We start from the raw sequence: 24,893 nt of genomic DNA on the forward strand, positions 1-24,893 counted from the left end.
GTTCTTAATGCCACAGTTTTTTTTTCCTCTTGGGGCTTCCAGCTTGTTCCTGGAAACAGAGGACGGCGCAAACAACCCGCGCGCGCACGCAAATAGACACGAGCGTGATTGACAGGATGGAAATTGAGGATTGGAGTCGAACTAGGGGGGATTGGAGTGAATGATGATGTTCCACATCTTTTGACGGAGATAGACGTCCAGTTCATTAAGACAGTCCTCTCTGTATTAAAAAAGATATTGACACCAGGGGCGGAACAAATGTGAACAGGGCCTGGGTGCGGTGAGCATAAATAAATGCTATTCACGCGCCCTTAAAGACGATCATCTGGTGTTTGTGTGTCTGTTGGGGGGCAAGTGCTATTTTTGGGAGGTGGAGGAGGGGCTGACAGAGATATTTTTACACTTAAAACTAGAGATGTCCCGATCGAGATCGGGATGTCCGATCACGTCATTATCAAAGTATCGGAATCGGCAAAAAATTATCGCCCATGCGTTTTTTTAATATATACATATTTTTTAAATTTAATCGTTTTCTAATTGTATTTAACGTTACAAACATAATATGTAACACTCATCCAGAGGCTTTAGTTTAGGCTTAAGGTAGAGTTATCAAATTTATCCTGATAACAGCGGTAATTAATTTTTAAAAAATGTATCACGTTAAAATTTTTAACGCAATTAATGCATGCGCTGCACGACCCACCCACGCATTGTCGCGCTCAATCTGTAATGGCGTCGTTTTACCTATATAGAGAGATATAAGGCAGTGTACAATGAGTAGAGTGAATTTTGGCAGCCTTTGGAGCCTTTTTTTAATTGGCTAAAGCCTTACAATCCCTCTCCCTATGATTAGAAATATCACGGGAAGCAATGAGGGGAAGCAAGGTAGCAAATGAACTTTTTCTTAACACCTAAAGTTATTTCCCAACGCAGAGATGATATATCAATTGATAGAACTACGCACAGTCATGGTTCCACTTCCCATCATGCATTGGGGCATGGCTACAGTATCATTTACTGAAAGCTCAACAAATACACTAGATGGCAATATTTAGTCACAATATACAAAGTCACAAGTCTTTCTATCTGTGGATCCCTCTCACAGAAAGAATGTTAATAATGTAAATGTCATCTTGAGGATTTATTGTCATAATCAACAAATACAGTACTTATGTATTGTATGTTGAATGTACATATTCGTCCAAGTTTTATTCATTTTTTTCTTAATGCATTGCCAAAATGTACATGATCGGGAAAAATTATCGGGAATGATTGTAATTGAATCGGGAGCAAAAAAAAAAGCAATCGTATCGGGAAATATCGGGATCGGCAGATACTCAAACTAAAACGATCGGGATCGGATCGGGAGCAAAAAAACATGATCGGAACAACCCTACTTAAAACACTATATGTCAGCTAGCTCCACGCATCATCTTACCTTTCTAATTGACCATCCCCTCGCCCAACCACGCCCACTTTACGCCCGCAAACCGGGCCCCATAGAGGCCCGGGCCTGGGTGCGGTCGCACCCCCAGCACCCCTCTAAGTTCCGCCCCTGATTGTAACTACTGTGTAATTCTACTTATACTCATGTACTACTACTACACTCTTTAGTTTCATTAGTGAATATTCATGTTTCAGTGCAATTGACAGCCATAGACATCTAAACCATTTGAACTTGAATAGATTGGACATTTATTGCCGTCAAAAGTAGTAAATGAGTTAAAGGAACCCTCAGACTTAAAGACTTGTAGGCTCTAATAAGCCACAATTATTCTCTTTTACTAAATTTGTTATTAGAAACACATAAAATATTGCCATTGATTCAAAAATAATATTTAGTACGTGTTTTGACCTACGGAGGGCGTCATTTTTTATGCGCGCAATGGACACTCAGGGTGATGACGTAGTTTGTCACTGTCACTAGACGAACACTACCGATGTTCTGTAATTCCTTCTACGCTGTGAGGCGTCTAACACATGCGCACAAACCGGTAAAAGCGGTGAGTACTTACGATTTGTGTTTTTTTTTAGGTCTTTTCTTGCCTTATCATTGCCTCAAAATACTTTTTGCATGTGTTTCCGTCTCTTACTTTTAAGCATTATGTTTTCATGTGATAGCTTTAAAGCAGATTGTTGATCTGTTGACATTAGTCACGGAGCGTATTTAAACCACCCTTATTTGATATTACTACTTTTAAGTAATTTTCTCAAGCATCTTTAGTATGTTGTGTCATTATGCATCTAAACAAAACAAGCTGAAAGCGCACAGTAGTACTTTGGGTGTCAAATTCGCAAATACTGTAGCCTGTTTCGCCGGTGTTGCACATTTTGGCAGAACACCGGTTTTGTCATACTCTCGTCTCGTCTCATACCGTCTTTCCTGTTCATTTTGCTTTTGTTACTTATTTTGTGAAATATTGACAGTGCTGTTATGCTAATTGATGTTCTTTTCGGTTTCAAATTGAAAGGGTTGAACAAATGACATGTTCATGTCACTAGAGTCATACTCTGGAAGCCCGGCAGCGTAACCCAGTGACGTCACCGCCCTGTGACGTCAAAAACAATGGCGACCTACTAGTTCAACTATTTTTACAATTTGTATAAAAACGAAAACATCAACAGGGGTTTTAATATCAAATTATTTTAACTCATAATAACGTTTATCTTTTAAGAACTACAAGTCTTTCTATCCGTGGATCCCTTTTATTAAAATCACAAATATTTATATTTGCATTCAAACCGCGAGCTGCTAGCAAATAATCATGTTTCAGTGCAATTAAAAGTGATAGACGTCCAATCCATTTTGACTTGCAGTGTATGATTGCTGCCAGCCCTCTAAGACAAATTGGATTGGACGTCTATAACCGTCAAACAATTGTATAGAACACGCTTTCATTGACTGACGAAAAAAAATACAGCGGGTCCTTGGTTGCTTTTATATACAGTATTTATCAGTTTATATTAAATACCAATTAAAAAGCATTTGCAAATTATTTTGTTTTTACAAATATTTTTGCAACTGAAATGAACTGATATTAGCATTGAAAAATCAATATTGTCTTCTGAAGAGTCCAAAAAGACATATCTAGTAAATTACACACCTGTCTTTTTTGGGGCGGAGGGGTTGTTTTGAAAAAAACAAAAGTGTACTTACTATACACAAGAAAGGACTTATTACTTTTGCATTTGAGAACATTTCCTTGACTGGCTCAACCACCCGTGTACATCCACGTGTTATGTCCTTTGCGCGCTGCCAAGCGAGCCTCCGCCTCCCACTCGTGCTATGTCTCCTTGTTTCGCTTGACTAGCCCACTAGCATCTCCGACCTCCGGCACCAGGATGCTTTGTTGTGTCTGCGAGCGTGTGGGAACATACGCTAGCTCGCAGACGTGCCGAGTTGTGGGTGGAAAGCTCGATAAGAGCTAGCTGCTCTCCCAACTGATTTGTATGGCAGTTTGCTGGTTCTAGTGCAATCTTTGTGGCATCTGGAATGATTATAGTGCAAATTCTTAGAAGTTTATATGGTACTAGTCATGCTATAACTTAAGATTTGACGGTTAATATTTGTTTTTTGTTTTTCTAGTATACGTCCAATCCATTTGAAGTGGGAGGGTAGGCAGTGATTGAACAAACACCCTCCCAGTTGAAATGGATTGGTTGTCTAGCACTGTCAATGGTAGCTAGTGCTGTATGATCAGCTATATCGCCAAAACAATATAAAATGTCCTATCGAAATTTTGTCTATCCCGTCATTATTGCACATTTTAGTCAGCAGGTGGCGCCTAATTTGCGATGATTTGCTGCTGCTGATTTTGGGATTCCATCTGCCAAAGTAGTACCACCATTATCTCCTGTCAACAGTTAGTTAAATGGCTCCCCCTATCAACCGTATGTGAGTAATGCATCCAAGACAATTGAAAATACTAACACATAATCTACACAGAACACAGACAACACGATTTGTGTCAATATAAAAATTAATAAATGGTACTATGCTAACTTAATATACAGTAGTCTTAAAAGTCAATACCACGACTCACAAATATTTTAGATTATCAAATATCTTTACAATTGAGCAAAAATATGTACAGTAAAGAAAATAGGTATTTGAACACCCTGCTATTCTCCAACTTAAAAATCATGGAGGAGTTTTCATCGTAGGTGCATGTTCTTCGTAAAAGAGATCATGTAAAAAGGATAATCCAGAAATCACAATGCATGATTTTTTTTTTTTTTTTTTTTTTACAATTTATTGGTGTGATATAGCTGCAAATAAGTATTTGAACATCTGTTTATCAGCTAGAATTCTGACTCTGAAAGACCTGTTAGTCCACTTCTACTCCATGTATTATCCTGAATCAGATGCACTTGTTTGAGGTCAATAGCAGCATAAAGACACCTGTCCACCCCATACAATCAGTCAGACTCAAACTTGTGACATGGTCAAGAGTCCAAGGAGCTGTCCAAAGACACAAAATTGTCCACCTCCACGAGGCTGGAAAGGCCTACGGAGCAATTGGCTAGCAACTTGGTGAAAAACGGTCCACTGTTACAGCAATCATTGGAAAATGGAAGAAGCTAAACATGTCAACACTCAATCGGAGTTGGGCCCTCAGGAATCAGCCCAGAACTACACGATAGATGTTGGTCAATGACGTGAAAAGACCTGGAACCACCGTTTCCAAGGTTACTGTTGGTAATACACTAAGATGTCATGGTTTGAAATCATGCATGGCACTCTTGCCTGGTACACCAGACTCAACGCTGTTCCAGCTATTGAGTCTGGCCACCATTCCCACCGATTCAATTTTCAGGGCGGAGCAAGCCACAGCAAACAGACAGCGGAGTGGACCAATCAGCGACGGGCAGACGTGACGTTATTAACTGACGATGGAAGCACGAGGGACTTGCGCGCGGAAGTAAACATACGAAGAGAGCGGAGTTTATTCAACATGGCTAGCGCGAGACAGACTATTGTCAATGACTCATGTCGATGTGTTTTTGGTAATTTAAAACAGAATTTACCGTGGATTGGAACATGTTCTCGGTTATCCCGTTGACCATCTGTGTTGTGGAGACGACTTTCGACGCGCAAGAGTGACGTTGCTCGTGAAGAACACGTCACGTAAATAAATGAATCTGATTTGTCGATTGATTTTGTACCTGCTCGAAAAGGCCGTTAATGGGATGGTTCCCAGACTATTTCTCTCAGTGTTTGAAAAATACAGGGAGAATAGTTTGGCAGAGCCAGGCAAGGGTTCCTCTGCTAAAACCAGCACATGTCATGGCCCATCTTTAGTTTGCCTATGACCATTTTGATGATGCAGAAGAGTCATGGGGCTGAGTTTTGTGGTCAGATGAGAGTAAAACCCTCAAGAACACCATCCATACTGTGAAGCATGGAGGTGGTACCATCATGCTTTTGTGGTATTTTTTCTGCACGTGGGACAGGTCGAGTGCACTGTATTAAAGAGTGGATTACTGGGGCCCTGTATTGTGAGATTTGGGGGAACAACCTCCTTCCTTCAGTCAGAGCATTGAAGATGGGTCGTGCTTAGGTCTTCCAATATGACAATTACCCAAAACACAGCCAGGAAAACCAAGGAGTGTCTCCATAAGAAGCATAACACGTTTTTAGCATAGCATAGCCGGTCTCCAGACCTAAACCCAATAGAAAACCTTTGGGGGGAGCACAAACTCTCTGTTTCTCAGCAACAGTCCAGAAACCTGACTGATGGGTGGACCAAGATCCCTCCTGCAGTGTGTGCAAACCTGGTGAAAAACTACAGAAAACCTTTTTAATTGCAAACAAAGGCTACTGTACCAAATATTAACATTCATTTTCTCAGGTGTTCAAATACTTATTTGCAGCTGTATCACATGAATAAATCGTTAAAAAAAAATCATACATTGTGATTTCTGGATTTTTCTTTTTAGATTATCTCTCTCACAGTGGACATGCACCTATTTCAGATCCCTCCATGATTTCTCAGTAGGAGAATAGCAGGGTGTTCAAATACTTATTTTCTTCTCTGTATGCTCATGTGCTGCTTCTGTTTACATCGGAGAGTTTTAGGTTGCAGCACTACTTGATGCATTTAACATTTGTGGCAGGTCAAAGATAATGTGAGTAGAGGAAAAACTGTTATAATTGAATTTTTTGTCACCAAATAATTTCAAATGTATTATATCTAGGAATATCGGAATCATGATATGAAATGTCTCGTATCGTGTTGGGAGATTTTTTTTCACATATTGCACAGAACTAGTTCCTAATAGTCTGGAATTGCGATAATCTAATCAGAAAATCCTCAGTCAATCAAATCATCAATACTTAGCTCACATCAGTGCATGGACAAGTTGGAGCGTAATCGCAGTTGCTGAATTCAGGGGTGCGACTTATGCACGGAAATGAGGGGAAAAAATCAGCTGCAAAAGTGTGATTTCACGCATGTGAGCTACAGTGTATCACAAAAGTGATTACACCCCTCGCATTTCTGCAAATATTTAAGTATATCTTTATATTGGACAACACTGACAAAATGACACTTTGACAGAATGAAAAGTAGTCTGTGTGCAGCTTATATAATAGAGTTCATTTATTTTTCCCTCAAAATAACTCAAAATATAGCCATTATTATCCAAACCCTTTGCAACAAAAGTGAGTACACCCCATAGGAACTACGTACATCCCTAAATGTCCAAACTGAGTACTGCTTGTCATTTTCTCTCCAAAATGTCATGTGACTCGTTAAAGGAGTGCTGTCAGAATTGCTGCAGAGATTGAAAAGGTGGGGGATCAGCCTGTTAGTGCTCAGACTATACGCCGCACTCTACATCAAATTGGTGTTCATGGCTGTCACCCCAGGAGGAAGCCTCTTCTGAAGACGGTACACAAGTAAGCCCGCAAACTGTTTGCTGAAGACATGTCAACAAAGCACATGGATTACTGGAACCATGTCCTATGGTCTGATGAGACAGGCGGGCTTTCTTGTGTACCGTGTATTCAGATTTGTTTCAAGACTACCGTTACAGTTAGGCTTCACTTTGATGGTTAATGCAGTTATTGCAATTTTGTTGTTTTATCACAATAGATCGATTTATTTACATTTCAAAAACCAGAAGCCATTCATTTACGAATATGATTGCACTTTAGTTTACATATTTAAATGTTCATATATTAAGATTTGAATGAGGCAAATAACATGCTTTTTCTCTCAAATATATTGTTATAATCATTTGTTTGGATGTACTGTAATTATTTTCTGTATAAAAATTAATTTGGTGTTCAAAAAGTCTTTTCAAACTTGAGTCTTGAAAAAGAGGGGCTCGTCTTATAAACAGGGCCGTGTTATATTCGGGCCAATACGGTACTTAAATATCTGCAGAAATGCGAGGGGTGTACTCACTTTTGTGATACACTGTACACTCAAGAGGATACATGCAGGAGAAACTACTCTAAGTAGTTTTGTAGTATGTTTATAATATTCTTGAACTGTGAGAATTAATAAAAAAAATCCAGGACAACCACACTTAGTGATCAGCTTCTAAAAGTCATTTCTATTCATTGCAGCAGGTGGAGATGTCACAGTTGAGAAAAACACTGTCACGCTCTTTGTCTCCAGGTACCTCAAGCCAGATGTTCAGAAGAAGTCCAAGCACAAAACGGCAGTCATCAAAAAGACTCTCAACCCGGAGTTTAATGAGGTAACACTGTCAATGTTCTTGAACGCAAAGGGAGAGAAAAGCTCATTTGGGCGCCTAGCGTCCACACTCGATCAATTACCGTTTGCGTACTGTCATCACGCCGCCTCATTAAGGAATGACGGCGCCACCTTTTGCTCCGTTTCGTCAGGAGTTTTTCTATGAGATCTCCTTCTCGGAGCTCGTCACCAAGACATTAGAGGTCACCGTCTGGGATTACGACCTTGGCAAGTCCAATGACTTCATTGGTGAGTTGTCATGTTTATTAACCTTTCTAGGGCAAGTCACTATTTTTGTTCCCTAAAGAAAAACTTAAACCTGGCGTCCACAAATATAGACACCACATTTTAGATCATGTAAACAACAATATCAACATTAGGTGCAGCCTACATGACCCAAAATGTGATGTCCATGATGGGATAAATGAGTCAGAACAGATTTAAAGTCTAGCGCCATAAATGGCAAAGGGTTAAAACTAGAGATCACGTCATTTTCAAAGTATCGGAATCGGCAAAAAAAAATTATCGGCCATGCCTTTTTTTAATATATATATATTTTTTAATTAAATCGTTTTCTAATTGTATTTAACGTTACAGACATAATATGTTACACTCATCCAGAGTCTTTAGTTTCAGCTTAAGGAAGGGTTATCAAATTTATCCCGATAACGGCGGTAATTAATTTTTTAAAAAATATATCACGTTAAAATATTTAACGCTATTAATGCATGTACTGCACGACCCACTCACGCATTGTCGCGCTCAATCTGTAATGGTGCCGTATTACCTATATAGAGAGATAAAAGGCAGCGTAAAATGAGTAGAGTGAATTTTGGCAGCCTTAGGAGCCTTTTTTTAAGCCTTACAATCCCTCTCCCTACAATTAGAAATATCATGGTAAGCAAGGTAGCAATTGATCTTTTTCTTAACTTAAAACGGTGCCATGCATAAGCGGATTTTAAGGGGGGGCCAGGGCCCCCTGGTGGCTGAAGAATGTAATTGCATGAAATTGACTTTCCTATATATATAAAAGTTGTAAAGCAATAAAACTGCAACAAAAATGAATGAAATGAACAAAAAAAATGTATTTTTATAATGGGGCAAAATTATTTTTCGAACAGATCATGTTCCTAGCACCTTAGACGGTCATTTGCTTTGCATATAATTGGAAAAAAAAAAAGAAAAAAAGATAGGGGAGGGCAATTTCATTTTTCAAATGATTTTTTCTTTGATTGAGAATTTTGTTTGTTTGTTTGAAGCAACTTTTTGGGGGTTGAATGATTTAGACACAAATGTCCTACCCCATAATATGGCCCAAACACAAAAAGGATTTTTTCAATGAAAAATTACGTGTTCAAATGTAAATTTTTCAATCTCAAATATTTTTTCACATTCAAAAAACGTTTTTTATAATTGAAATTTTTCTTTTTTTGATTGAAGTGATTTTTCTTTTTGAAAATGTATTTCTTTGAAGCAACTTATTTTTTGATTGAATAATAAAGACAAAACGTCCTAGCCAAAGTGTGGCCCAAACACAAATCAACATTACTTCAATTAAAAAAGTTGCTTCAATCAAAAAAAAAAAAAAAAAAAAATCAAGCAAAGAAAAATAGCTTTCACATGCATTTTTTTGAGTTTCGAATTTATTTTGCATTCAAACAGATTTTTTTTTTTTTTTTTTGGTTGAAGCGACTTTTTTTGGATTGAAAATATATATTTTGATTGAAGCAGCTTTATTTTATTGAAGCAACTTTTTTTTGATTGAATAATAAAGACACAAATCTACCTCCATATGGCTCCGCCCAGGGGATACAATTTTTGACTGGGGTAACTACATTGGCACGACACCGGCGGGCGTACCATATTTAATGGTTGACGATCTTGGCGAGAAGTATTGCCTAAGCAGCCTGATTTAGAATTCCCCTCAAGAATGATGGGAAACAAAAAAAACGCTCATTGTCAACTTATTATTATTATTATTGTAGGGTTGTTCCGATCATGTTTTTTTGCTCCCGATCCGATCCCGATCGTTTTAGTTTGAGTATCTGCCGATCCCGATATTTCCCGATCCTATTGCTTTTTTTTTTGCTCCCGATTCAATTCCAATCATTCCCGATAATTTCTCCCAATCATATACATTTTGGCAATGCATTAAGAAAAAAATGAATAAAACTCGGACGAATATATACATTCAACATATAGTACATAAGTACTGTATTTGTTTATTCTGACAATAAATCCTCAAGATGGCATTTACATTATTAACATTTTTTCTGTGAGAGGGATCCACGGATTTAAAGACTTGTAATTCTTAAAGGATAAATGTGACTTTGTATATTGTGACTAAATATTGCCATCTAGTGTATTTGTTGAGCTTTCAGTAAATGATACTGTAGCCATTTAACTGTTCTGCCCAAATGCATGATGGGAAGTGGAACCATGACTGTGCGTAGTCGCACCAATTCATATATCTTCTCTGCCTTGGGAAATAACATAGGGTGTTAAGAAAAAGATGAACTATTACCTTTCTTCCTCACATTACTTCCCACAATATTTATAATTGTTGAGAGAGGGATTATAAAGCTTTAGCCAATTAAAAAAAAGGCTCCAAAGACTGCCAAAATTCACTCTTCTCATTTTACGCTGCCTTTTAGCTCTGTATTAAGGTAAAACGGCGCCATTATAGATTGAACACGACAATGCGTGAGTGGGTCGTGCAGCGCATGCGTTAATTGCGTTAAATATTTTAACGTGATTAATTTTTAAAAAAATTAATTACCGCCGTTAACGCGATAAATTTGATAGCCCTACTTTAAACCACAACTAAAGTAGTGACGGGATCTGTCGTTCACTTGAGGAAACGAACCCATTTTAGTTCGTTCAGTTAAAAAGACTCGTTCAAACAAATCGTTCAACGAATCGTTCGCCCCCTCATCTCCCTCCCCGCCCAAATGAATCGTTCGGTTAGTGAACGGGAAGTGACGTTGCCGAACGAATCACCAAAGACCGCTTCGCAGTATAACTGAACGGGAAGTGACATTGCTTGGTCCCTCCCTCTCTCTTGCACACAGGCTCCTCATTGGCCGCTCGTCGTAGTTTCAGAAATGAGTGACAGGCGATATCCTGCTTTCACAGCCTCGTCTCCCTCCCGCTGCTGCAAAAGTGAGGGAGAACTTCCGCGTCGTCTGTCCTATTTCTTTGGGATCAAAGTCATGGCTTGTGCTTGCATTTCGATTTAGGACACGGTTAAACATTTTCCTTTTGTGGGGGAAGTGGGGGTTTGGGGTCGGGGGCGCGCGGACTTTCTTTAGCATGATCTTGATCACATATACAATGCTGCTGCTACCAGCCAACGCGGCATGCTTGCTGTCACGAAAATAAGAATAAATCGAAAGTTTAATTTCTAAATATGGAACGACCAACACATTATATTTACCTCTCGCTCTGTTGTATTTTTGTTTTTATGCTCATCACTATTATTTTTGGTCACTATTGTTAAAACTAAAGTGTAAATAGCTAGTTGTCAAATGTGCTGGTCTGAAATGAAAACAATACTACATTTTGATATTTGACAGTTTAATTGCAAATCAGTATTAAGATGATCGTATTGAATTTTTGCACTGGTATTAACAAAATAACCCGGTCAGCTCCCCTGTCGTCCTCTCATCTCAGATCTCCAAATGCTGACGAGAAATAATTGTTTGCTCTTTACGATGTCGCCTTTCTACTCTCATTAGTCTGTTAAGAAAAATGTAGGCATATTGCGACATCTCCCGTGTCCGCGTGCGTTGTTTTTGGGCGCATGAGTAGCACATGATGGACATAATTTGTCAAACCAACCAACACCCGCCACGCTCTGACACGAAAAAATAAATAAATAAAACACTCGGAAAAAAATGACATGTATATACAGTTTCATTGCAAATCAGTATTATGGTGGTCATACTAAATATTCTTTTTTTCTGTGCACATATGAGGTAAATATCGCTGCCATGAAGCCTCCATATAGTGACAGTTCTCTGCCCCCTTCACTGCCGTCATGCGACCGCAGCTCAGCTTTTGCTTGCCTCGTAGCTATCCGTGTTTTAAACTACTGTAAACTTGATAGCATGTCGTCATCGGTAGTCCCGAGTCTGTTGAGAAAAGTAGTACACTAAACCATGCTCGCTAGATTTTTGTGGTGTTTTTGTCTGTTTGAGCAGCATTTGATAAGCTCCACGTTAACAAATATGTGACAAAGTCATTTCCTTTCATATTTTTTGACTCGGTCACCACATTATTGGAAAGTCAAGTTAGCAGCAAGCTAGGTCAGGAACCGGAGGACCGAGTCACTGAACGGGAAGTGACATAACTCAGTCTTGCCCCCCTGCCTGCACACTGGCTGCTTATTAGCCACACGTGGAAGTGAGTGACAGACGCCCTGATTCTGTTTCCGCTCCCTCCCCTGCACGCGATGAGGCTGGCGTCTGATTGGTCGTGTGCGATGTCAGAAGACGCTGCCACTTGCTCAACGCCCTCCCACGCAGCTAAATAAGCCCCAACTTCATAGAACGAATCAGTGCAGATGGTGATTAGTTCGGTCTCGTTCACCCAAACAATTCGTTCAAAAAGAACGAATCGTTCGCGACCTATACAACACTAAACTAAAGACTCTGGATGAGTGTAAGACATTTTGTCTGTAACGTTAAATACAATTAGAAAACGATTTAATTTAAAAATATATATTAAAAAAAAGGCGTGTCCGATATTTTTTCTCTGATTCCGATACTTTGAAAATGACGTGATCGAACCCGATCGATTGGGACATCTTTAGTTGTAAGTTAATTTTATTGCTGACACTGCGTTTCGGGGTCATCAACATGTTGTGCCTCCCCTGCCCCAAAAGTAAAACTCCTCCTATGGTGGCATGATGTTCTTTCCCTCCTCTAGGGGGCGTCTCTTTAGGGTGCCACTCGCAGGGCGACACCCTTCAGCACTGGAGAGACTGTCTGAAGAACAAGGGCGAGAAGGTGGAGCGCTGGCACACGCTGACCAACGAGCTGCCCGGTTCCGCCACGCAGGAATGAAGCAGCACCATCGTTCTTGTCTGCACGACCGTCAACGGACTTCATCATTCACGATAACCGAAACCGGGTGGAGGCAAAGATCGTGACGGGCCAGCTCACCATATCCATTTAGGTGGATTTCAGTGGAACTCTAAGTCACGTATTTTGCAAAAGTTGGGAGTTTCAATAACAAGCAGTGGTGGGTGTCGCCCAATACTTGGATGTACAGTAGACATTTTTCGCAAAAGCATTTCAGCGAGGGAACGTCAAATGATTGTCACAGGTTTTTCTTAAGTCGTGTAATGTACTTGAATACAGTTTTTCCCAACTTTTATCAAACCAAAAATTTCAGGACCATCTTCACTCCTTGATGCCTGAATTGAACAAATAAATAGCATTGGATAATACATAAGTACATAAAAAATAATGGAACTACCGTATTGGCCCGAATATAAGACGGCCCTGATTATAAGACGACTCCCTCTTTTTCAAGACTCAAGTTTGAAAAAAGACTTTTTGAACACCAAATTAATTTTCACACAGAAAATAATTACAGTACATCTGAGACAAATGATTATAACAATATATTTGAGAGAAAAAGCATGTTATTTTGCCTGATTCGAATCTTATTATCTGAACATTTAAATATGTAAACTAGGGCTGTCAAACGATTTAAATTTTTAATCGAGTTAATTACAGCTTAAAAATTAATTAATCGTAATTAATCGCAATTCAAACCATCTATAAAATATGCCATATTTTTCTGTAAATTATTGTTGGAATGAAAAGATAAGACACAAGACGGATATATACATTCAACATACGGTACATAAGTACTGTATTTGTTTATTATAACAATAAAAGAAGAAGATGGCATTAACATTATTAACATTCTCTTAAAGCGATCCATGGATAGAAAAACTTGTAGTTCTTAAAAGATAAATGTTAGTACAAGTTATAGAAGTTTTATATTAAAACCCCTCTTAATGTTATCGTTTTATTAAAATTTGCAAAATTTTCAATCAAAAAATAAACTAGTAGCTCGCCATTGTTGATGTCATTACACCAAGCTCACTCCCCAAACCCATAAAATCATTTGGACCCAAGCGCCAGCAGAGGGCGCCAAATAACAAAAAACAAGTAACAAGCGGACATTACACTTCTGTCATTTTAATCTGAGCGGGGCATGTGCATTAATTGAGTCAAATATTTTAACGTGATTCATTTTTTAAAAATTAATTACCGCCCATTAACGCGATAATTTTGACAGCCCTAATGTAAACTAATGTGCAATCACATTCGTAAATGAATGGCTTCTGGTTTTTGAAATGTAAATGAACCAATCTTTTGTGATAAAACAACAAAATTGCAATAACTGCATTAACCATCAAAGTGAGGTCTAACTGTAACTGTAGTCTTGAAAGAAATCTAAATAAGGAAAAAAATTGCAATAAAATAAAGCAAACTGGTTAAACTTGAGAGTAGCTGAGATCCGTCATGACAGAACATCGCTTCAATGATATCTGGCGCCATCTAGCGTCATGAATGGGTGTAATGTCTAAACCCCAAATATAAGACGACTCTCACTTTTTCAGTCATATTTCAATGCAAAAAACACAGTCTTATATTCGGGCCAATACGGTATTTCAGCCAATTAAATGCGAGTATCCCATACACATCAGAAAAATATCAAAACAGCCAAAATGGATTGGACGCCAGTTGCCGTCAATGGAAGAGCGAGTTAAAAAAGTAAGCTATTTTGTTCACACAGCTCATTAAAACTCAGGTTGGGAATTACTGCTTCAACAGATATAATGCTTCCGAGAATCTTCGGGTTCTCTATTTATCGGATTTTGGATCAATGGTATCGGAACACATCGGTTACGAGAATCAGTTCTTCCACTTAAATGACTTTTTTGTAAATTTTTTGCATGTTGGATGTTGCTGGAGTCGACTCAAAGAGATTTTTGAGATCTTGTTTATGCCATTTCTGTTTTTACAACGTGGTAAAATGTGGCAATGCAATGTTTTTAACAAATTCTCATGTTGTGTACGCGTTAAATGCAGAAATTTGGGCTGATTTTTGGTTATGTGCGTACTCTGCTTGAACGTGCTCATAGTTTTTCATACTTTTTGACCAGAGGAGGCGCTACGGATTTTTTTTTTTGTTTGTTTGTTTTTTTGTGGACCCTCTGGAGAATTTTTTTTTTTTGTGGGGTTCGGAACAGGATTTTTTCAAGCCGTAGCCAAAAAGTGCTTGGCTGCCATCTTGTGGCAAAGACGTTCAACTTTTTGGGGGTGGGGGGGTTCATGTTCTTGGAATGTTTACTGTAAATCATGTCTCAAACAAAACAACAGAAAGCTGCAATTTATGTGAGGCATGCTGAAAAATTTATGTACAAAAAAAAAAAAAAAAAACATGTATATGGATATGTTAGGGTTGGGTGGGGGTCTTGTTTGTCTTGAGCATGGTTTCTGTTACTATTCATTTGCTTTGTGAATTATGGAGGACCAGGAGTGCAAAAATCAAATAAATACACAAATAAATTTTTAAATGTGTCATTAAAATGCTTGTATTTTAATATTTATTTATTTATTTATCTCAATATTTATTTATTACACTTTATTTGTGTGTATATATATATATATATATATATATGTGTGTGTGTGTGTATATACATATTTATAATTTATTTTATAATTTATATTTTTTTCAATTTTATTTCAATATTTATTCCACTTTTTGTTTATTTATTTCAATACATATTTAATTATTTCAACATTTATTTCCATATTTGTTTCAATTTATGTTTATTTCAATATTTATTTATTTCACCTTTTATTTATATATTTCAATTTATATTTAAATTTTCTATTTTTTATTTCACTTATTTATTTCAATTTATACTTATTACTATATTTATTTACTTATTTCAATTTTTATTTATTCCACTTTTTATTTATTTCAATTTATATTTTATTATTTCAACATTTCAATTTCTATTTATTTCAATATTGATTTCACTTTTTATTTATATATTTTAATTTATATTTCAATTTTTTTATTTCAATATTTATTTCACTTATTTATTTCAATATTTCAATTTCTATTTATTTCAATATTTATTTTACTTTTTATTTATATATTTCAATTTATATTTATTTCAAATTTATTTCAATATTTGTTATACTTTTTATTTATTTCAATATTTCAATATTTATTTCAATTTATATTTATTTCAATATTTATTTCACTTTTTATTTATTGATTTCGATTCATATTTAATAATCTCAACACTTATATTTCATTTTTACATTTATTTATATATTCCAATATATACATTCATTTATTTCACAATTTATTTATTCATTTTAACATTTATTTATTTCGTTTTTGCACTCTTGTTTCCTATATTGATTACGTTCTGAAAAGGCCAATAAATCCAATACTGCCTCTCTGAGGATGGATTCTACCACTGCAGGTTTTGGAGGCCAGAAGCTAAAAAGCTGATCTTGTCTATCTTGTTGTGCGTGGTTGACCTTGTTGATGTGTGTGAGTAATGTAATGTCAACACGTACACAGATACGGACGAGATGCAATAAAAGGCAGAGACGCCAGAAGAAGATCTAATCAGACATGTTAGAGAACATGCTGACTAGGGCTGCCACAAGCCATTATTTTGATAGGCATTTAATCACCGATGATTTTTTTTCTGCAATAGGTTCATGACTAAATAACATTACTTTAGCTATAAATTTGCATTGAATATTTAATTTATATGACAAAAATAATCTTTCATTGGGGATTATTGAGGTAAAACAATTAAAATCACTATTACATTAATTTAGAATTAGGAATGAATCTTTTAACTGACATTGACGGTGATAGACGTCCAATCCATTTGGACTCTGATGCCGCTAGTCCAAATGGATTGGACGTCTATCACCGTCAATGGTAGTAAAGGAGCAAAGGATCATGTTTAATTTCCATGAACGCCAGTAAACAAGTCCTGGCAGCCAATTTGACATCCATTAAAGTGGAATTATGCGTGTATTACAAACATATTCAATTAGAAGGCCATTTCTGGAGGACGCTGGAGGAAAACACCCTCCTTTTCCAGCATGATGTGAACTCACTTCAAGGGTAGAAGAGGATAATTAGAAAATCACTGCTCACAATGTTAAGTAAACATGCACAAAGTCAAATGCTTCTGACCAAACCCATTTCAAGTTCAAATGTTCAAGTGGGCTTTTATATTAGATCACTAAACAAATTAAGCTAGAAAATGTTACAATGTTACAATAACAAAACCTGGCATTTCAACAACTTTGGTAGTAATATATTCATTGATTTTGTTTGCAATGAAAAAACAAAAGAGAATGGGGGGGGGGGGGGGGGGGGAATTAAATCACGAACATTTTACACAAAACTCTAAAAATGGGCCAGACAAAAAAGTATTGGCACCCTTTGAAAAATCATGTGACGCTTCTCTAATTTGTGTAATTAACAGCAACTGTGGCGCATAACATATGGTGGCCATAACTAAATCACACTTTCAGCCAGTTGAAATGGATTAAAGTTGACTCAACCTCTGTCCTGTGTCCTTGCGTGTACCACATTGAGAATGGCGAAAAGAAAGAAGACCAAAGAACTGTCTGCGGACATGGGAAGCAAAATTATGAGGAAGCATGGGCAATCTCAAGGCTAATAGTCCATCTGTTCCTGTGTCTACAGTGCACAGTGTCATCAATAAGTGTAAAGCCCATAGCACTGTGGTTTACCTACCTAAAAATTGACGAGGGATTTCAACGAAAGATTGTGCGCATGGTGCATAAAGAACCTCGACTATTCAAACAAGTTCAAGCTGTCCTGCAGTCCGAGGGGACAACAGTGTCAACCCGTACTATCCGTCGGCGTCTGAATAAAAAGGGACTCTATGTTAGGATACCCAGGAAGACCCCACTTCTGACCCAGAGACATAAAAACCCCAGGCTGGAGTTTGGCAAAACTTACCTGCGAAAGCAAAAAACGTTTTGGAAGAATATTCTCTGGTTAGATGAGACAAAAGTAGAGCTTTTTGGGAAAAGGCATCAACATAGAGTTTACAGGAAAAAAAATCGAGGCCTTCAAAGAAAAGAACATTGTCCCCTCAGTCAAATATGGCGAAGGTTCCCTGATGTTTTGGGGTGCTTAGCTGCCTCTGGCACTGGACTGCTTGACCGTGTGCATGGCATTAGGAAGTCTGAAGACTACCAACAAATTTTGCAGCATAATGTAGGGCCCAATGTGAGAAAGCTGGGCTTCTCGGAGAGGTCATTGGTCTTCCAGCTGGACAATGACCCAAAACACACTTCAAAAAGCACGAGAAAATGGTTTTAGAGAAAGCACTGGAGACTACTAAAGTGGCCAGCAATGACTCCAGACCTGAATCCCATAGAACACCTGTGGAGAGATCTGAAAATGGCACCCGTCAAATCTCAGAGACCTGGAGCAGTAGGCCAAAGAAGAATGGCCTATAATACCAGTAGAGCATCGTAAGAAACTCATTGATGGATACCGGAAGCAGTTGTTCAGAGATATTTTGTCAAAGGGTTGTGCTACCAAGTATTAGGCAGAGGGTGCTAATACTTTTGTCCGGTCCCTTTTTGGAGTTTTGTGTAAAATGATTATGATTTACCTTTTTTATTTCATTCTATTGTGTTTTTTTTCATTGCAAGCAAAATAAATGGAGATAGTACTACCAAAGCATGTGTAATTGCAATCTTTTTCTGGGAGAAATTGAACACTATCTGACATAATTGCAGGGGTACCAATACTTTGGGCCAGCAGTGTATAGTAAGACTATTTTCCCCTCTAAAAGATATTATCATGAAAAGTGAGGATTTCTTTTCTCGAAAAAACAACCATTGATAGTGAGGCTTTTTTAAACTCCTTAATAACACGATCATTTACAGTAAGGCATTTTTGTTTGTTTGTTTGTTTGTTTGTTTGTTTTGTTTTAAACGAACTTTAAAAAAAAAATAAAATAAAAAAATATACTGAATCCTTTGGTTTTAAGGTCAATGTTTCATAAAACACTTAAAAAAAAAACAACAACATAAAAAAACAACCATGTTGTTAGTGTTTTTCCCCTAAAAATACAACAATGTACAGTAAAGCCTTTTCCCTTTAATTACGACCATGTACAGTGTGAGGTGAGGTTTTTTTGTGTTTTTTTATTTTGTTTTGCTTTTGATGACTGTTTTTTTCCCTCATAAAACCAACCATTTCCCTTAAAAAAAAACAACCATGTATATTAAGGCTTTTTTTTTCTTTAAAAAAAAAAAAAAAAAAAAATTAAAAACACGACTATGTATAGTAAGGTGTTTTTTTTTTTTTTTTTTTTTTTAAACAACCAAGGTTTATTTTCTTAAAAAAAAAAAAAACACAGCTAGGTATTGATTGGTGTTTCTGTTCTAAAAAACTGTTATCTTTGGTTTTCACGTCCATATTTCATGAAACTTCCCCCTCCCCCTAAAAAAACATATATTGTAAGGCTTTTTTTCCCCCTCAAAACACGACCATGTATATAGAGTAAAATGGGGTTTGTTGCTTTTCATGACAATGTTTGTTGTCTTGTAAGGTGTTGTTTTTCCTTCAAAAAAAACAAAAACCATGTATAGTGAGGCTTTTATTCCTCAAAAACATGACCATGTATAGTGAGGCTTTTTTTCCCCCCTCAAATATGCCAAATAATATAGGATAAGCGGCTCGGAAAATAAATGAATGAATGAATGAATGAATGAATGTAGTAGAATGTTTTTTCCCTGGAAAAAAAAACAATCATGTATAGTAAGCCCCCCCCCCAAAAAAACATGACCATGTATAGCAAGGTGTTTTTTTCTGCAAAAAAAAAAAAAAAATCGTGTATAGTAAGGCTTCTTCTCCCCTCAAAATCATAACCAATTTTTGTTTGTCCCAAAAAAAACCCCAACCATGTATAGAAGGGTTTTTTTCTTAAAAAAAAAAACAAAAAAACAACAACAAAAAAAGACACGACCATGTAAACTGTTTTTTTCCCTTTGTTTTAAACAAACGAGCTTTTTTTCTTAAAGAAAAACAATACACACCAACTACAGTATGTATTGATTGGTGTTTATTTTTTCTGTATGCATATCATGAGGATAAGCAGCTCGGAAAATGAATGGATGAATGAATGTAGTCTTTTTTTTTCTCCTAAGGAAAAAAAAAACATGTATAGATGTGGTGTGGAGGTGTTTTTCCCTCTCAAAACACGACCATGTATATATATATATATATATATATATATATATATATATATATATATATATATATATATATATATATATATATATATATATAGCAAGTTTTTTTTTTTTTTGGTTTTTTTTTTTTGCTTTTCGTGACTATGTTTTTGTTTGTACCAAAAACAACTATGTATGGTAAGGTGTTGTCTTTTTTTTTTTTTTTTTTTTTTTTTTTTTTTTGCTTTTCGTGACTGTTTTTGTTTGTACCAAAAACAACTATGTATGGTAAGGTGTTGTCTTTCCTTCAAAAAAAAAAAAAAAAAAAAACCACAACCATGTATATTAAGGCTTTTTTTCCTGGGAAAAAAAAAAACCACGACTATGTATAGTAAGGTGTTTTTTTTTGTTTTGTTTTAAACAACTAAGTTTTTTTTCTTAAAAACAACAACAACAACAAAAACTCAACACCTATGCATTTATTGACATTTTTGTTCTAAAAAAAATGTTTTCTTAGGTTTTTACGTCCATGTTTCATAAAAGTCCCCTGCCCCCTCCCCCCAAAAAACAACCATGTATAGTATGGGTTTTTTTCCCCCTAAATAAACATGTTTAGTGATGCTTTTTTCCCCTCAAAACACGACCATGTAGAGTGTATATAGTATAGTAAGGTAGGGGTTTTTTTTGCTTTTCATGACAATGTTTTGTTTGTTTAAAAAAAAAAAATCCTTGTCTCGTAAGGTGTAGTTTTTGCCTTAAAAAAAAAAAAAAAAAAAAAAAAAACCTGTATAGTCATGTATAGTCAGGCTTTTTTTTCCCTTAAACAACACGACCATGTGAGCTATAGTGAGGTTTTCCCCCACTAAAAACCCAACCATGTGTAGTAAGGCTTTTTTCCCCCAAATATAAACAACCATATGTACTGTATATCGTGAGGATAAACGGCTCCAAAATGAATGAATGAATATAGTAAAGTGTTCCCACCCCAAAAAAAAAAAAAATTAAAACAAACATATATAGTACGGCTTTTTTCCCTCAAAACATGACCATGTATTTAATTGTTTTTTTATCTCTCTGGAAAAAAAAAAAAAACACGCATAGTACGCATAAAACACCACCATGTGTATATATAGTAAGGTGGTATTTTTTTTTTTTTTTTTAAGCTTTTAATGACTGTTTTTGTTTGTCCCCAAAATACAACTATGCATAATAAGGTGTTGTTTTTCCTTAAAGAAAAAAACAAGCATGTACAGTCAGGCTTTTTTTCCTCAAAAACTCAACTATGTATAGTGAGGCTTTTTCCACTCAAATATAGATGACCCAAGTCAATAAATGTACTGTAAATCAAGAAGATAAGCGGCTCAGAAAATGAATGAATGAATGAATGAATATAATAAGGTGTTTTTCCCTTAAAAAAAAAAAAAAAAAAAAAAAAAAAAAAACGTGTACAGGTAGTAAGGTTTTTCTCCCCCTTAAAAACATGACCATGTATAGCAAGGTGTTTTTTTTCCCTTCAAAAAAAAAAACCCAATCGTATATAGTAAGGCTTCTTTTCCCCTCAAAATCACAACCATGTATTTAATTGTTTCTCTCTCTCTCTCTCTCTCTCTCTCTCTCTCTCTCTCTCTCTCTCTCTCTCTCTCTCTCTCTCTCTCTCTCTCTCTCTCTCTCTCTCAAAAAACAAAAAAACAACCATGTATAGTAAGGCATTTTTTCGCCTCAAAATACGACCATGTATATATAGTAAGGTGTTTTTTTCCTTAAAAAAAAAGCAAAACATGTACAGTCCGGCTTTTTTCCCTCAAAATTCAACCATGTATAGTCAGGCTTTTTTCCCCTCAAGTAATATACGACCATATGTATATTGTGAGGATAAGCGGCTGGGAAAATGAATGAATGAATGAATGAATATAGTAAGGTTTTTTTTCCCCTAAAAACATGTACAGTAAGGATTTTTTCACTCAAAACATGACCATGTATAGCAAGGTTTTTTTCCTAAAAAAAAAAAAAAAAAAAAAAATTGGTTGGCCACCCCACTGGCCATCCCGTTTGCCAGTATATCGTTAGATTGCTGTAGCATCAGTTATGCATTTCATCCCAAATGAATGCATTTATTTTGTTTTTTTAAATGTAGGGCTGTCAAATTTATCGTGTTAACGGGCGGTAATTTTTTAAATTAATCATGTGAAAATATTTATCGCAATTAACGCATTCGCAGTACGACTGATTCACGCATTGCCGCAAACAGCCTACAATGGTGCCGTTTTACTTCTATACAGAGATAAGAGGCAGTGTCAAGTGAGTGGAGTAGATAAAAGCATTCATTTGGGCCGTGCTTTTATTTGGCAAAAGCTTTGTCACCTCTCCCACAGATACTATATATATTGTGGGAAGCGACGTGGGGAAGAATGACAGGAGTTCATCTTTTTCTTAACACCCTGTAGTGTATCCAACGCAGAAAAGATTTGCATTTGCAGCCACCACACACAATCATGGTTGCACCACTTCCCATCATGCATTTAGGCAGAACAGTTAATTCGCTACAGTATCATTTACTAAAAGCTCAACAAATACACTAGATGGCAATATTTAGTCACAATATACAAAATCACATTTATCCCTTAAGAATAATAAGTCTTTCTATCCGTGGATCCCTTTCACAGAAATAATGTTAATAATGTTAATGCCATCTTGTGGATTTATTGTTATAATAAACAAATACAGTACTTATGTACAGTATGTTGAATGTATATATCCGCCTTGTCTTATCTTTCCATTCCAACAATAATTTATAGAAAAATATGGCATATTTTAGAGATGGTTTGAATTGCAATGAATTACGATTAATTAATTTTTAAGCTGTGATTAACTCGATTAAAAATTGTAATCGTTTGACAGCCCTAGTTAAATGTACACCTTATGCCTAATATATACATAACACAATAAAACAGAATTGTTGTGGAACTCAAAATGTTGACTGGACAGTTACGGACTATGCACATTAAATCATTAGTAACATCAAATATTACACAATACACCAAAGTATATCAGTAGCCGTGTCCTTAGTCTTTCTGATAGTTTTCCCCTGACCTTTTTACTGCAATAATATAATGAAACCCTGAAATTATGGCTTTTAGTTTTGTCCACCCCAAGATTTTAAGTGGCGCCATCTGGCCACCCTTATGAAAAATTTCTGGAGGCGCCACTGAAAATCACAAGCATGTATTTATTTATTTTTTCCTCTCTCAAAAAAACCAACAACCATGTACAGTAAGGTATTTTTTCCTTCAAAAACAACAACCATGTATATTATTAAGCACAGTTTTTTTAAGCAACCAACCATGTATATTAAGGCTTTTTTCCCCTCAAAACATCGACCATTTATAGTAAGGCATTCCCCCTCTTCATAATAACATGTGACGTTTTTTGCTTTCAAATGGAAAACCTCTGACGTTAAAATGTACAATGCTCATTTGAAAACAAATTTATCAACATAGTTCATGAAAACTTCCACAAAAATGTAAAAACTAATCACATTAACATGCCATATGTTCCTCATGCAAATGTGAAACTTTTAACATTCTTCATGCATAAATCAATGTCAAACCACCTCATTTGTGAATTAGTCAGCGAGGAACACCAACATACGGCTCCTGAATAAATTATTCAGCAGCCAGCCTCATGCCATTCATAATGGATTACATCCTCAGCGGAGAGAAAAAAAATGTAAATAAAGCCGCAAAGAGGATGAAGGGCAACCAAATGTGATTATGTCATGACGGGTTCATATTTCAACGTTTGACTCCTACATGCTGAGAGTGAAAAAAACATAGTAGCTTGGAAATACAGTAACCAACTAAACGTGTATTCTTTTTGACTCAGAGCATTTTTTTTGTGTTGTGCAGTCGCTGATGTGAGGGAGCTGGACGTACTGTACGTAATCCCACTGACCCATTTAGGCTTGTGCAGCTATAGTACAGCAGCTCCTGTCAAATTAGCTGAGTCACAGTATCTTTGCCTGTCAACTAGTCGACGCGCACCAGCCGAGGCAAGGCTAAAAAACATGGGTCTCAAAATGAATTGTGATAGCGTGTAGGCTACATAAAATATTCCAGAAAATTTTTTGAAATAATAATAATAATAGAAATATATATTTTTTAGGGGTGTCAAACGATTAAAATTTTTAATCGAGTTAATTACAGCTTAAAAATTAATTAATCGCAATTCAAAACATCTATAAAATATGCCATATTTTTCTGTAAATTATTGTTGGAATGGAAAGATGAGACACAAGATAGATATATACATTCAACATACGGTACATAAGTACTGGACTGTCTCAGAAAATTAGAATACACAATATTCTAATTTTCTGAGACAGTCCTGTACATTAATCCACCATTTAAAGCAGGGGTGTCCAAACTTTTTGCAAAGGGGACCAGATTTGGCGTGGTAAAAATGTGGGGGGCCGACCTTGGCTGACGTCCTTTACATAGAACAATATACAGGACTGTCTCAGAAAATTAGAATATTGTGTATTCTAATTTTCTGAGACAGTCCAGTACTGTATTTGTTTATTATAACAATAACTCAACAAGATGGTATTACCATTATTAACATTCTGTCAAAGCGATCCATGGATAGAAAGATCTGTTGTTCTTAAAAGATAAATGTTAGTACAAGTTATAGAAATTTTATATTAAAACCCCTCTTAATGTTTTCGTTTTAATAAAATTTGTAAAATTTTCAATCAAAAAATAAACTAGTAGCCATTGTTGATGCCAATAATTACTTACACAATGCTCATGGGTGCTGAAGCCTATAAAATCAGTCGCACCCACACAACAAGTACACATTTCACTGTGCTGTCATTTTAATGTTTCAGCGGGGCATGTGC

General features: G+C 36.2%; 1 protein-coding gene across 4 annotated transcripts in view; it reads left to right on the forward strand.

Annotated features, from left to right (window-relative positions):
• Positions 1–15,274, forward strand: part of doc2a (double C2-like domains, alpha) — an 82,923-nt gene extending 67,649 nt beyond the window's left edge. For all 4 annotated transcript variants that reach the window (XM_057826966.1, XM_057826967.1, XM_057826965.1 and 1 more), the window contains exons 9-11: positions 7,629–7,710; positions 7,859–7,955; positions 12,636–15,274. In XM_057826966.1, coding sequence (XP_057682949.1) covers positions 7,629–7,710; positions 7,859–7,955; positions 12,636–12,772 — 316 coding nt within the window. In that variant the 3' untranslated portion in view covers positions 12,773–15,274. The remainder of the gene's footprint in view (positions 1–7,628; positions 7,711–7,858; positions 7,956–12,635) is intronic.
• Positions 15,275–24,893: the final 9,619 nt, after the last annotated feature.

Source organism: Corythoichthys intestinalis, chromosome 21 (genome assembly GCF_030265065.1).
Source record: "Corythoichthys intestinalis isolate RoL2023-P3 chromosome 21, ASM3026506v1, whole genome shotgun sequence".
Taxonomy (NCBI): Eukaryota; Metazoa; Chordata; class Actinopteri; order Syngnathiformes; family Syngnathidae; genus Corythoichthys; species Corythoichthys intestinalis.